The 15,273-nt window shown below is 39.5% G+C and overlaps 1 protein-coding gene across 2 annotated transcripts in view; it reads right to left on the reverse strand.

Annotated features, from left to right (window-relative positions):
- Positions 1-15,273, reverse strand: part of zdhhc8b (zDHHC palmitoyltransferase 8b) — a 92,182-nt gene that overhangs the window by 5,760 nt on the left and 71,149 nt on the right. For both annotated transcript variants that reach the window (XM_079690046.1, XM_079690047.1), the window contains 7 exons: positions 15,088-15,245; positions 14,227-14,399; positions 13,377-13,479; positions 12,135-12,226; positions 9,335-9,467; positions 5,003-5,108; positions 615-721 (listed from right to left, as the gene is read on the reverse strand). In XM_079690046.1, the coding sequence (XP_079546172.1) occupies positions 615-721; positions 5,003-5,108; positions 9,335-9,467; positions 12,135-12,226; positions 13,377-13,479; positions 14,227-14,399; positions 15,088-15,245 (872 nt within the window). The remainder of the gene's footprint in view (positions 1-614; positions 722-5,002; positions 5,109-9,334; positions 9,468-12,134; positions 12,227-13,376; positions 13,480-14,226; positions 14,400-15,087; positions 15,246-15,273) is intronic.

Raw genomic sequence — 15,273 nt, forward strand, 5'->3', positions numbered from 1 at the left:
TCCACCAGTAAATACCAAACTTGTGAATGGGGAAGCTTTTATGTGTCCTAAAAAGTGGTAAATGAAACTGCAAAGGAGCGGACATTAAACTTAATCACGTAGAAAAACGACTCCTTAGTTTGAGATGCCTTTTATGTCTGGCATTTACACTTGAAAGTGGTGTTAATTGGTTATCTTGCTGAAAAGCATCTTGAATGTTTTTTTCCCGTACAGCTTTTGTCTGCAATCATCAAAACGAATCCCATCAGCTTTTTGTAGAGGGCACCATGCAGTGGCATATACCTTATCCCTGCCGATATCAATTTCTCTTTTGTACATTGCCTTCACCTGTCTGTCTGTCTGTCTGTCTGTCTGTCTGTGTGTGTGTCTGTCTGTCTCTCTGTGTGTCTCTCTGTGTGTCTGTCTGTCTGTCTGTCTGTCTGTCTGTCTGTCTGTCTGTCTGTCTGTCTGTCTGTCTGTCTGTCTGTCTCTGTCTGTCTCTGTCTGTCTGTCTGTCTGTCTGTCTGTCTGTCTGTGTCTTTCTGTGTCTGTCTGTCTGTCTGTCTGTCTGTCTGTGTCTGTCTGTCTGTCTGTCTGTCTGTCTATCTATAAGTGCCAAACCCCTCATGTCTCACCTTCTCTCCAGCGGGGTGGTAGTGGACTTTCGGCATGGTACCAAGGGACGGTCTGAACTTGTACATGGCTGGAGTCAAAGGGTGGGTCTTACCAGAGAGAGAACTATCTAGAAATCACACAGAGAGAGAAGAGCAGAGTTAGCACGGTGCAGGAAACAGAAACTATTACAGCCGCTCTGATTGAAAGTCAGTCTGGGAGAAATGACAACACCTCAGAGATGAATCAGAGAAAAGAGGCAGTAGGGATTGAGTTCATAAAAACACCCCTTGCTATTCCTGCAAAGTGAAAATAAATCAGAGTGGCTGGGTGGTCAGACTGTAAGAGACCATGTGACTGATATCAAACACATTTCAATCCTGCAACAGCATGGGGTCCATTCATGACTAAATACACCGTGGATTGAGTTACATTTAAATTAGTTTGTCTAGTATTTACAATGTTACTCTACTTATTTTTCTATAAAGTGAAGATTTGTTTACCTACTTTTGATACATGCTCTGATAGAATAACTGTATGCTGTTGAAAAAACCTAATAAATAATGTTTAAAATAAATACATTAGTTTCTGTCTACGATGCAGTTTACTGTACTTAACTACTGTGCTTACATCTATTTAAAAAGGTACTTTGGTCAGACAGTAAGACACCATGTAACTGATTTCAATCCAACAACAGCAAGATGTCCGCACATCACAAAATACACCGTGGATTAAATTAGATTAGTTTGTGTCTATGAGGCAGTTTGAACAAGTACTTTGCTTAAAAACTGTTAGAGTTACTTTCCAGGTCCCGCGTTTGTATTTATTTGTTCTTTTTAGTCTACTTCATTTATTTGATAACTCTAGTTACTTTAAAGAGTCAGATTTAATAAAATATACAGTGAACAATACACTAATGTGGTATTATATAGGGAAATGTTATTGATACATTGGTGAGCATTACAAGCTTTCCCAGCAGTTTGTATAGTCAAAACAAAATCAGATGAAACAAACAGATGAATGCATCAATTATTAAAATCCAATAGCATATTCCAATAACATATATATACACTGCGGATTACTTTGTGTACTTTTAGGATATTTTGAAGCTAATCTTGTTGTGCTTTTTATAAGAAAATGTTGAAATCATGACTTTTAAAAGGAGATTTTCTAGGCTGCGGTATTACTGGTATATCTGTCATATAGTTAAGTATATATAATACCTTGTTAAATTCAACATGTATATGTTCTACGTTCTTGTTTATTTCCAGGTGTATATCAGTATGTAGTGTCTCTACTTTAAAGAGTCCTCTCCTGCTGATGTTCAGGTGTATATCAGTATGTAGTGTCTCTACTTTAAAGAGTCCTCTCCTGCTGATGTTCAGGTGTATATCAGTATGTAGTGTCTCTACTTTAAAGAGTCCTCTCCTGCTGATGTCCAGGTGTATATCAGTATGTAGTGTCTCTACTTTAAAGAGTCCTCTCCTGCTGATGTCCAGGAGTATATCAGTATGTAGTGTCTCTACTTTAAAGAGTCTCTACTTTAAAGAGTCCTCTCCTACTGATGTTCAGGTGTATATCAGTATGTAGTGTCTCTACTTTAAAGAGTCCTCTCCTGCTGATGTTCAGGTGTATATCAGTATGTAGTGTCTCTACTTTAAAGAGTCCTCTCCTGCTGATGTTCAGGTATATATCAGTATGTAGTGTCTCTACTTTAAAGAGTCCTCTCCTGCTGATGTTCAGGTGTATATTAGTATGTAGTGTCTCTACTTTAAAGAGTCCTCTCCTGCTGATGTTCAGCTGTATATTAGTATGTAGTGTCTCTACTTTAAAGAGTCCTCTCCTGCTGATGTTCAGCTGTATATTAGTATGTAGTGTCTCTATTTCTTGACTTACATTTTTATTGTACAATGCCATGTCTTTTTATGCTGCAACACAAACATTTCTCAAATTTGAATCAATAAATTACTATCTTATCTTATCTTACTAATTGAACTAAAACCAAAGATCTGTAAACCTCTGCTCTGAGGGATATGCAAAGTTTACACTTCTTCTGAGTTTTCTAATTAAAAAAAGGGAGGAAACACATTGAAGCAGGCTGCAGTTCTTTGAAGCACCAGCAGGGCGTGATGTTGCTCCATGGAAGAGCAGGAAGTGTTCCCTCCCTGATATAATGCAGCATGGCACCGGAGATCCGACAGATGTATATCACTGACACCTCATATTATTAAATACATCACATTTAAGACCATTCCCTCTCTCACTCGCATACAGGATATGTCACAGTTCATATTTCCACTCATTGTTTTAGTTACAGTCCTGATTCTACACCTCCTCTCTCATCCTCCACGAGGCACAGCTCAGTGAAACGCCATCAGACAGGAGAGCTGGTGATTCTGAGTCAGTGAACAAATCTGGCCTCCTTGTTACAAATCACGGCTATTCTCCAGAATGAAAAAGGCCAATGACCTGACAGTGGGACATTTATCACGCTAAATTAGAGGCAATCACACACTGGTGCTGTACAGAGGGAGCTGCGATGATGAAGCTGTGATGATATGTAGCTAATCAAGGTTTTTAAAATGTAACATCTAAAATAAATAAATAAATGTTATCCTGAGGTATTGTGATCCTAAATGAACAGATATTTCAAAGAGTCCTCTCCTGCTGATGTTCAGGTGTATATCAGTATGTAGTGTCTCTACTTTAAAGAGTCCTGTCCTGCTGATGTTCAGGTGTATATCAGTATTTAGTGTTTCTACTTTAAAGAGTCCTCTCCTGCTGATGTTCAGGTGTATATCAGTATGTAGTGTCTCTACTTTAAAGAGTCCTCTCCTGCTGATGTTCAGGTGTATATCAGTATGTAGTGTCTCTACTTTAAAGAGTCCTCTCCTGCTGATGCTCAGGTGTATATCAGTATGTAGTGTCTCTACTTTAAAGAGTCCTCTCCTGCTGATGTTCAGGTGTATATCAGTATGTAGTGTCTCTACTTTAAAGAGTCCTCTCCTGCTGATGTTCAGGTGTATATCAGTATGTAGTGTCTCTACTTTAAAGAGTCCTCTCCTGCTGATGTTCAGGTGTATATCAGTATGTAGTGTCTCTACTTTAAAGAGTCCTCTCCTGCTGATGTTCAGGTGTATATCAGTATGTAGTGTCTCTACTTTAAAGAGTCCTCTCCTGCTGATGTTCAGGTGTATATCAGTATGTAGTGTCTCTACTTTAAAGAGTCCTCTCCTGCTGATGTTCAGGTGTATATCAGAATGTAGTGTCTCTACTTTAAAGAGTCCTCTCCTGCTGATGTTCAGGTGTATATCAGTATGTAGTGTCTCTACTTTAAAGAGTCCTCTCCTGCTGATGTTCAGCTGTATATCAGTATGTAGTGTCTCTACTTTAAAGAGTCCTCTCCTGCTGATGTTCAGCTGTATATCAGTATGTAGTGTCTCTACTTTAAAGAGTCCTCTCCTGCTGATGTTCAGGTGTATATCAGTATGTAGTGTCTCTACTTTAAAGAGTCCTCTCCTGCTGATGTTCAGGTGTATATCAGTATGTAGTGTCTCTACTTTAAAGAGTCCTCTCCTGCTGATGTTCAGGTGTATATCAGAATGTAGTGTCTCTACTTTAAAGAGTCCTCTCCTGCTGATGTTCAGGTGTATATCAGTATGTAGTGTCTCTACTTTAAAGAGTCCTCTCCTGCTGATGTTCAGCTGTATATCAGTATGTAGTGTCTCTACTTTAAAGAGTCCTCTCCTGCTGATGTTCAGGTGTATATCAGTATGTAGTGTCTCTACTAGGACATGTCTCGATGCTTTAAGGTTCAAAAAGCTCTTTATTTTTTTCATACTGTCTGTGCTAAAGCACCTCTTTTCACCCTCTGTCTGAAACCAGAGCCCAGTCTGCTCTGATTGGTTAGCTGGCCCAGCCCTGTTGTGATTGGTCAACCGCTTAGAGATTGTCACGTACAATGTGTTGGAGCACGAGCAAATTAAGGATAGAGTGTGTTATAGACTTCAAGATAAGGGTGCAATGGAATAAGGTCGTGCTAGATTCTTTAAGGGAATGCAGGTGAAATAGCAGCAACAGAAATAACAGAATAAGAGTAAATATAGGAACAAAAATAAACAAAATTACCTGTTGTCATAAGGTCACTCTTACAGAAATCCCATTCAGTGTGTCCAGGGGCTTTTTACGACATGTATGTATTTTATGCTCTCTTGTAACTCTTTAAAATCAGTACTCACGGTGCTCACTTGTAAGAGGCAGCCATGCTGGCAATAATTAGGATTATTATATGAATATTGAGTTTCATTGCCTCACTCATCGCTCTACGGGCAGACAGTGATGATTTGATGACAGGAGATAGAGAGGAGGTATGATGTTGTGATGGTGAACAGAGGCGGGCTTTGTTCCTCACCTTCGCTGGAGGTCAGCTGGCCCTTCAGCTGGCTGTAGCGCTCGGCTTTGGGCGGCAGCGGCGGCTGCATTTCTTTCTCATCCAGACCATCCAGACTGGTTTTAGACTGCAGGGAGGAGAGTTAGGTGTTAGAAGCATCCAGAAGAAGAACATGAAATAGAAAGGGAGCCTGTGCTAGAGTGACGGAGGCATCGATATTCTCTACAGCGGCTTCCAAACCTGCAGAACTATAAGCAACCGCATGTCTTAAGATAATAACAAGTATTTTATTAACAACATATTTGAAAAAACTCACAAACTGACTCTCAAAATAATAAATCTTAATCAATAGTTCAAGTGGTATCCTCCTTCCTTAAAGGTGAGGTAGGTCATTTTGGAGAAACCAGCTCGAGTGCGCTAGAATTTGAAAATACACAGCCAGAACAAATCTGCCCCTTCCTTACAGAGCCCCTCCTCCAACACACACGAACGCTCACATGACCAATGAGGGCATGAGATAAGTTTGTGCACAGATGGAAGGCTGACAGGCAGGTAGGCCATCCAGTTACTTTAGCCGGGCCGGCTCAGATGATTGGTCGGGCTTTTTACAGCGCCACGGCTTCCACAGATGATATTTTTTAATGGATTTTTTGTCAAAGCACTTCAGATATTAATCGCTACCGGGATGTTAAGAGCATTCCATGGAATATAACAACAAGTGTATCTCAAGCCGGTTTCTGAAACTTACCTACCCCACCTTTAAGAACGTCCTTAATTAACTGATTCAGATGCGGTTGAAAACTGTCTCATCAGGTGTCATATACAACGGTGTTAAAAATCTCCAGACTTAAATAAACAAACATTGTACATGCAGTTGCAAAGATGATGTGAGGAACACAGCAAGGCACAACTATAAAATCAAACACACATTTGTAATAACAATACATGTGTGCAACCAATACATGTTAAGGTTGTTATTACCTGTTGCTACTTCACTCGCTTACACTGTGAAATATCACTGTGCCATATCTACTCTCATGTTATATCTGGCTGGTAGTTCATTCACTAACTCTACTCCACCATACCTAAGATCTGTACTTATTCAACCTTTATGTTATTAATATATGTTAGGTGCTTCTATTTTAATGTTAACCTTCTCATAGTATTTGCCTTGTATCTCTACCGTCCTTTGCTGTGACAACGTATATTCATAACGTCTGATTTCTGATTTGACATTGCATGTTTAACACACTGCCGAATATAAATCGTTTTTGCATCAAAACAGTTATCTACACAGTTTTAATCCTAACGTTAGATCAGCAGACAGTTGTAAAACTTCATTTGTTAGTCTTTAGTGGCTAATTGAGTGTGTAGGAGCCATTAACTGAGTTTATTATATACTGTTAGAGCCAGTATTTTGATTTGATAAGAAAGGCCACCTGTAGTCAACGCACTATAAAGGACTACAATTCCCACGGCACCTGTGCTAACGCCACAGTGATGGGCAACCTGTTGAGAGACGCCGTCGAGGAACAGTTTTTAACCGTAACGTAACGTACTCGTACCGTACACATACATACAAACCGTACAAGTACCATTTAAGTTGTGAAGTTATAAGCATTATCACGAAAGAAAGAATACCTAAGTTGTTTGTTTTATTTGAGTTTTGCCTATTTCTTTTGAATATTGTAAAGGCCTATTTTTCTTTGTTGCATGTGCAAAAGTTTGTTATTTTATTTTGAGCAAACACATCGCCACATCTTCTAAACCATCGGAGGCCAAGCAACACTTCAAACTGTGAGTAATTTAAGGAAAGAAACCAGTTAGAACTGTCTGTTTAAGGCGTCTAGTGGCTTGATGGAAAAACAAGGAAGGAAGCCACGACATATACGTTTTCTTTTAATTGTTTAATATGCGTTGTTTTATTAGTTTACATTATGTGTTGAATATTTATCTACTCACCTTAGTTGTTTACGCCCCTGAATATATTTGTTGACACCCCTTGTTCTCCTATTTTCTATATGATGTCTGTTTGTGGGGAAGGGGTTGGTTTTAGACGGGGAAAGCTAAACCAGTTCAACTGATGTGTCGTGGCTTAAAAGTCTCTCGAGAAGCCACTTCCAACAAAATGGAAACTATGAAATGATCTCAGTGTTGGATAGACAGTTTTGTTTCTCAATTAACTTGTTAAAAAGAGCGCTTAATCCATTTGCATGTGTTTTGGTCATGTTCGTCTCTGCACAACTACTGGACTTCAATTTTCAGTCCTTTGTCAGAGGTAACTGGGACGCTTATAGAGCCTAATGCCATTACGGCAGTATTTGGCATCCCAAGCCTGCCTTTGCCTCGGCTCAAAGCAGACCTTATAGCCTTTGCAACATTACTAGCAAGACGTTTTATTCTAACAAGATGGAAATCACCAACACCACCTTCCCACACTATGTGGATGAGGGACATTTTTAATAATTTGCAGCTTGAAAAAGTCCGTTACACATTGAGAGGCTCCTCCGGGAAGTTCCGAAGTGTCCGGGACCTTCGCGGATATTCCGGAATAAGACCCGAATATGTATGTATGTATGTATGTATGTATGTATGTATGTATGTATGTATGTATGTATGTATGTATGTATGTATGTATGTATGTATGTATGTGTTTGTATATATATATATATTTTTTTTAAAATTATTTTATATGTACGTATATATATGTATATGTGAAAATTTGTATTTATTTTTATTTATTTGTACTCTTACCTGAAGAGAATGAGGTTATGTGTTTGTTTGTATTTTGTTGTTTTTGTCTTGTTGTAATGTTTCATATGTTATGTGATCTGCACAACTGTAATGTGACACTGTCGATCACAACCGCCCTGTCATCTCTGTTTAATTTGTGTACGAAAATCAATAAACAAAGCTTGTAAAAAATAAATAAAGAGTGCTTAACTTATCAAGCATTGCACCTGGTTTAAAGCCAACATCAATCCAGCAAAACCAGAGATGTTGTCTATTTAATTTCACGTATTCTTCTTTCTTGTCCAAATCTGAAGCAGACATTATTCAGCGACTCGTCTGCTGACGGTAAATGATCTTGTGTTTTGCTAGAAGTAGGTAATATAGCCCGGAGCTGCTAGCCTGAGGCAGAGGCGCTGCTCAGCTCACTTCTTGATAACTCCACAGCCCCCTTTCATTTTCTTAATTGTAGCCTTCAGTCCTCACTGACCCTCGCAGCTATGCATGAGAGTGTGTGCAGCTCCCTGTGGAGCTCAGAGAGATGAACACAGCTGCTTTACATAATGCAGGAGCAGGCTACTCCCCAAGACCTGTAAACACACTTTGATGTGTAAAACTGTTGGAGCTCTTCTTTTAAAGTCAGAGGACATTTTTCTTTTTTGCCCCTAAGTTCGTTTGCAGTTGCAGAAAAAATGAGAAAAAATAAGAATTGGATCTTCTTCTTATATCTATATATTTAAAAGGGCAATGGATGCTTTTCTTCACAGGAGCCCCCGAGGTGAGGAGTGTGTTTTACAGGTACATATGAAATCTGTTATGCATACTTAAAAGGACCCTCACTTACGTCCATCAAATATTTCCAAGTTGGGTTTAATCAAAAATGGCATGATTTTAGACCAACTGGCCTCTCAACCATTTTTTAATTGTATTTTTTAAATAAAATGACATGTTTGTTTGTCTTTAAAATCACCGATATACACAAATGACAGACCTCAGGGGTCCAAGTCATTCCCTCCTATCAGTGAGTCACCTGGCTTTGACGTCAAGTGTCTAAAAATACCCTGTTTTACAAACAAGGATTTCTCATGACTGCTTTGGTGAGCGACTGATCCTTTGATATGCTCCCTTGAGTTGAAGTCTCTCAGGAGCAAAAAGGACCTGGGGACGCACTGGGTGTCACATTTCTGACGTGAGACGATGAGGATTAGGGGAGCTGAAATGCTTAAACCCCGCAAAGAAAGACCTACTGTGCGTCAGTTAAATGATGGAGCAACAGGTAGGGCTGCTCAATTAATCGTATTTTAATCGCAATTACGATTATGGCTTGCAACGATTAGGAAAACAACGTAATCGAAAGATAACGATTATTTATTTGTTTTTATGATTTTTTTTTTTTTTTATTGGTTTTTCAGTTGAGTTATACTTAAAGTTCAGGGTAATCAACTGTTAAAAACATACTGTTCAAATGTTTTTTCTCCAATAAATTGATGTTTTCAAAGTAAAAGGATAATCGTTTTTAATAATCGTGATATCAATTTTTGACCCAATTAATCGAGATTATGATTTTTGCCATAATCGAGCAGCCCTAGTAACAGGTAGATGCAGTAATTGTAATGAAGTCACCTTGGAGCTGATGATGGTGCTGTGGATGCCGTTGTCGCTGATCTTGATGGTGATCTGCCTCTCTGAAAAGTCAGGTCTGATGAACGGGGGCTGAATTTTGACATGGGGCTTTTTCTTGGGGTCCAACATGTACCTATTGAAAGAAGAAGAAGAAGAAGAAGAAGCAAGTCATGAACAGAGTACCACACTCACAGTTGTTAGTGCAGCCATCACATTTGAATGGTCTAGTGCCTCACTGAAAGCAACCAGGATGACAAGTGTGCAGCTCTGAAAGAAACAGCACACAATGTACTATTACAGTTCTCACATCAAAGTACAAACACTCAGGAGAAGGAGGGGGCGGGGCTTCATGACCGCTCAACAGGAGAGAAACATTTACAGCAAACTGAATTTACATCTTCAAATCTTACTGCACCGTCTTTAGAGCATTCTCTTTGTTTCTACATCAGTAATACTCTGTGTTTCAAGTACTAGCTGTGGTGCAGTGGTCTAGTGCGTTAGTGGTCGGATCAGGGGAGCACAGGTTCAAACCCCACTGCAACCAGCATGTCGTTGTGTCCGTGAGAAACTTCACCCCAAATTGCTCCTGTGGGGATTGTCCACAGTATTGAGTATGTAAGTCGCTTTGGATACAAGCGTCTAACATGTAATGTAATGTACCTAAGGGTGAAAGAAATGTGATAACTTCAACTATTATATATACTGCCAGGTTGCTTAATCTATAAAGATACAATATAATTAAGAAGTTAATCTGAATAAACAGCTGATTAATGCGTTAAAATAAAAATAGTAGAGTAAAGACTTCAACAGCAGCTTTAAAATTATAGTCAAGTAGTATAAAATGACTGAAGTAAAGTACCTCAAATTGCACTTAATTACAGCTCTTGAGTACATGTTCATTGCCAGTTTTTGTCACATAGGATTACATGAGGATATTGTAGTATATACGGACATATGACATCACATGTATGATGTATTATATTGTATTTAGGTAACTACTGTAAAACCACGAGTGGGTTAACAGAAAACTTCATTGGCAGTTCCAGTTTCCTAAATGGGAAAATTTGCTGTGTTTGCTTAAAAATATCTTTAAATACTTTAACTCCTAATACTTTTAAAGTACATTTTAGTACTTGTATTGAAATACATTTACTTAAGTACCATTCTCAATGCAGTACTTGTACTTGAAATGGAGTACTTTACAGTGTTGTATTGGTACTTTTACTCAAGTAAAAACTCTGAATATGTTTCCCAGCCCTGCATGTATGAACACATGAATACAACATATGGAAATGTACCATAAACATTACTAGTTATTGATATGCTGCAATATATACTTCACTATGAACTCATGTGTGCCTTCCAGAGACACACAGTCTCTATGGTGGAATAAGTGTGGTCCCATTTGTCGTTATAAAAAACACATTTCAAACACAATATCCTGGCAGAAAAACAGCATTAAGTGAGTCGTCCGGGAACGTTCATAATGAAATGGCTGTCAGTGTACAGTAATTGCTTTAATATTTAATGGCGGTGAAGCTTGGGGAGTGAAACATGGGATGTGTTATATCATCCAACACATTCAGTAATGAACCAACACAAAACGCCATGTTACTCAATAATTAAAGCAGATTTTTAACTCGACAGTTCATTGAATCAGAAACCTTCCTCAGGGACGGTGCAACAACTTAACACCAGATGCTTGTAGCACCGCATGTCACACACACCTGCTGTTATCTCTCCGCAGTCACACTGTTGATTTTTATGGAACAGGCATCGTCCCCATGGGTTGTAAAACTTGTGTTTGGGCTTTTAGCGATGCTTTGTGTGTGTAAAAAGCCCGCTCTGCGCTCTGTTTCTCTTTTACTGGTGTTCTTCAGACTGATTCAATTCTCTCTGCCATCTGCCGCCCCCCAGGGTAGCTGGCAGAACACACACACACACACACACACACACACACACACACACACACACACACACACACACACACACACACACACACACACACACACACACACACACACACACACACACACACACACACACACACACACACACACACACACACACACACACACACACAGTTCTACACTGTTGGATTTGCACGGATGTGACAGGATTTGATTGGCTGTAACCCTGCTGCCAATGCATAGGCATACAATATGAGAGGTAATCATGTAAGATATGATACTTTAATATTCTTCGATTTTTAACTCATTCAACACTTCCCAAACTTCATTTTAGATTATTTATTTTTAAAGAACCTTCATTGCTACTGATGGACAGTAATCCTGCACACCTTTGAGTTGTGTCAGGCATTATTTAGTTGAAAAATCACCCAGAACCCCCAGTTTGTTCATGTTATTTTTGTAAAACATTTTTTTTAACAGGCATCATTTTTATTTTTTGTAGAACTTGACATCTTTATTTTTCAAGTCAATGCTTCATGAGAAATCCGAAATACAAAATACTTTTAAGAACAAAGTGGAAATCTGTTGGTAAACCTGTTTGAAAGTCTATCCTAAATTTAGTCTGCTTTCATGCCATCATTTGAATATGAAATTTGCACACACACACACACACACACACACACACACACACACACACACACACACACACACACACACACACACACACACACACACACACACACACACACACACACACACACACACACACACACACACACACACACACACACACACACACACACACACACACACACACACACACACACACACACACACACACACACACACACACACACACACACAGACAGAGAGAGGGAGAAGTATCTTACCTCGGTGCCAGGGGACTGCATAAGACATAATCCACGTTGCCACAGCAACCTCTGGTGAAGGGATTTACTCCTCCACGAAACTTCCCCGTCACCTGCGGATCACAACGCCTCGTTATGAGCAGAGGAAGGCCACGGTGCACACACACACACATACATATATATATATATATATATATATATATATATATATATATATATATATATATATATAAAACAGGCTTGCATACAAACAGGATGACTCATTCTGTTAGAGCATCAGATAATAAGTGTGCATGGGAATCATTGCTGTCCGTATTATAATTGCATTATTCTCCTGTATGTGTCAGATCTGTGGAAAGCAGAGGTTTGCTTTGTGAAGATTCTCCGGATATTTCCCTAAAGCAAGCAGTGTGTGAGTGTGTCGATTTACGCTGGATAAACAGCCGGAGAATTGTGTGTGTGTGTGTGTGTGTGTGTGTGTGTGTGTGTGTGTGTATGTATGTGTGTGTGTGTGTGTGTGTGTGTGTGTGTGTGTGTGTGTGTGTGAGTATGTGTGTGTGAGTATGTGTGTGTGTGTATGTGTGTGTGTATGTGTGTGTATGTGTGTATGTGTGTGTGTATGTGTGTGTGTATGTGTTTATGTGTGTGTGTATATGTGTGTGAACTGTTGATTTACGCTGGTTAAACAGCCAGTGAATGTGTGTGTGTGTGTGTGTGTGTGTGTGTGTGTGTGTGTGTGTGTGTGTACACGTGTATGTATATGTGTGTGTGTGTGTGTGTGTGTGTGTGTGTGTGTGTGTGTGTGTGTGTGTGTGTGTGTGTGTGTGTGTATGTGTATGGTGTGTGTGAATGTGAACTGTTGATTTATGCTGGATAAACAGCCAGTGAATTGTGTGTGTGTGTGTGTTTGTGTGTGTGTGTGTGTATGTATGTATGTATGTATGTATGTATGTGTGTGTGTGTATGTGTATGTGTGTATGTGTATGTGTGTGTGTGTGTATGTGTATGTGTGTGTGTGTGTGTGTGTATGTGTATGTGTATGTGTGTGTGTGTGTGTGTGTGTGTGTGTGTGTGTGTGTGTGTGTGTGTGTGTGTGTGTGTGTGTGTGTGTGTGTGTGTATGTGTGTGTGTGTGTGTGTGTGTGTGTGTGTGTGTGTGTGTGTGTGTGTGTGTGTGTGTATGTATGTATGTATGTATGTGTGTGTGTGTGTGTGTGTGTGTGTGTGTGTGTGTGTGTATGTGTGTGTGTGTGTCTCCTCTCACCTGCTCGTTGGTGGTTCGCCCTCGGGCTACGAGCACCATGTGGAAGCCAGTGAGCCCCAGGACTGGAATAAAGAAGAGCCCCGCGATGCACATCACCACCAGTCTGCACCCCAAGGTCAAGATCAACAACAACACAGTGACAAGAAAAAACCACCACAAGTTCTATAACTATAACTTGCCACTACTATAGACAGTAGAATATCTTTCTGAAAATATAAGAAACAACCAAGTCAATAATAAAAAGAAGCAGGGTTTGTAGTTGGATTTCAAGTGGTCGAAGCCATTGTTGGGCCTTAGTGAACGACATGCAGAGGATACAAAAAGTCCTCAGATCCTTTAGTTAAGTAAAAATAAGTTAGAAATACTCAGAAGGGAAAATTCTGCTTACAAAAAATTGTACTTAAGTAAAAATACAAAAAAATTAGCATCCAAATACACTTACGAAAACTAAAAGTGTTTTTCTTTCATTTTATTGTATAATAATTGATTAGTCATGCTCCTTTTTTTAGCATTGTGAAAGAGCACTATATGAATGCCATATATTTATTATTATTATTTAATTTCTTTCAAATATAAATCAAATATTTTTTAGTAGGGTACTTGGGTAGATTTTAAAGATAGACACACCTTTTTTTTGCACTTAAAAGTTTTGAATATTCATTTATTTTATAATTTCAAGTGCATTTTGAATTCCCTCATTCTTTTACAACGTACTTTTAACAACCTTCTAGTTGTAGGTGTATTCTGGATTTCTACATAGAGTACATTTGCTGTACAGCTCAGTTCCTTCCAGTGTAATAATAGCTTGCAGAGTTTTTGAAAGTATTTTCCCACAGTGTTGGAAGGATACGTGACGGTGGTGTGCAGCGCTGCCAGAGACTCTCGGTGGTGGAGGACGAAGATGAGGCCGGAGGAGAAGACGCCCAGCATGTGGACGCTCAGCGACAGCAGGAAGAGGAAGAAGTAACGGTAGTTCCTCCGCCCGATGCAGTTATTCACCCAGGGGCAGTGGTGGTCGAAGTCCTGAGGAGAGAGAGAGAGAGAGAGGTACACTTTGAACATGTATGTAAGTTGTCCAAACGGTATTCAATTATCCTTACGACCTACACACCCTCTCTTATAGTTAGGGGTGAGGAAATGTTCCAATCAAGTATTCAATCAATAATGCTTTTTTCTCAGTTCTGTTTCTTGTAATTATTTTGTTTTCTATAATCCCAAATGTCCTGTATCATCAATTCTTATTTACAAGTCACTTTGGAAATAACTGTATTATTAGACAGACATCGAGAGCTTGTTTTGCTTTTTCTGTTTCAAAAACTAACAAAAGGAAACATACTGTTGAATTCAGACGAATGAAAATATGAAGTAGTTTGGGATCACATATTACACATTCATTAAATTCAACTGTTTGCTTTCAATGCTCGTTATGGTTTTTAGTGAAGCAAGGACCATGCATACAGATATATTAATTTCAAAAAGAGAAACATGCACACACACACACACACACACACACACACACACACACACACACACACACACACACACACACACACACACACACACACACACACACACACACACACACACACACACACACACACACACACACACACACACACACACACACACACACACACACACACACACACACACACACACACACACACACACACACACACACACACACACACACACACACACACACACACACCTCCACGCAGTTGTCACAGACGCTGCAGTGAGAGCAGCGCGGCGGCCTGTAGAAGTGACAGGTGGCGCACCACTTCATGCGGACCTGGATGCCCTTGATCTCCACGTTTTTGTAGAGCGGCGCTCGGAAATCATCGTCCTTGTCCTCGTCCTCGTCCGCTGTGGGGAAACAAAGACAAATTAACAC

The sequence above is a fragment of the Notothenia rossii genome (genome assembly GCF_949606895.1).
Source record: "Notothenia rossii genome assembly, chromosome: 6".
In the NCBI taxonomy this organism is placed as follows: Eukaryota; Metazoa; Chordata; class Actinopteri; order Perciformes; family Nototheniidae; genus Notothenia; species Notothenia rossii.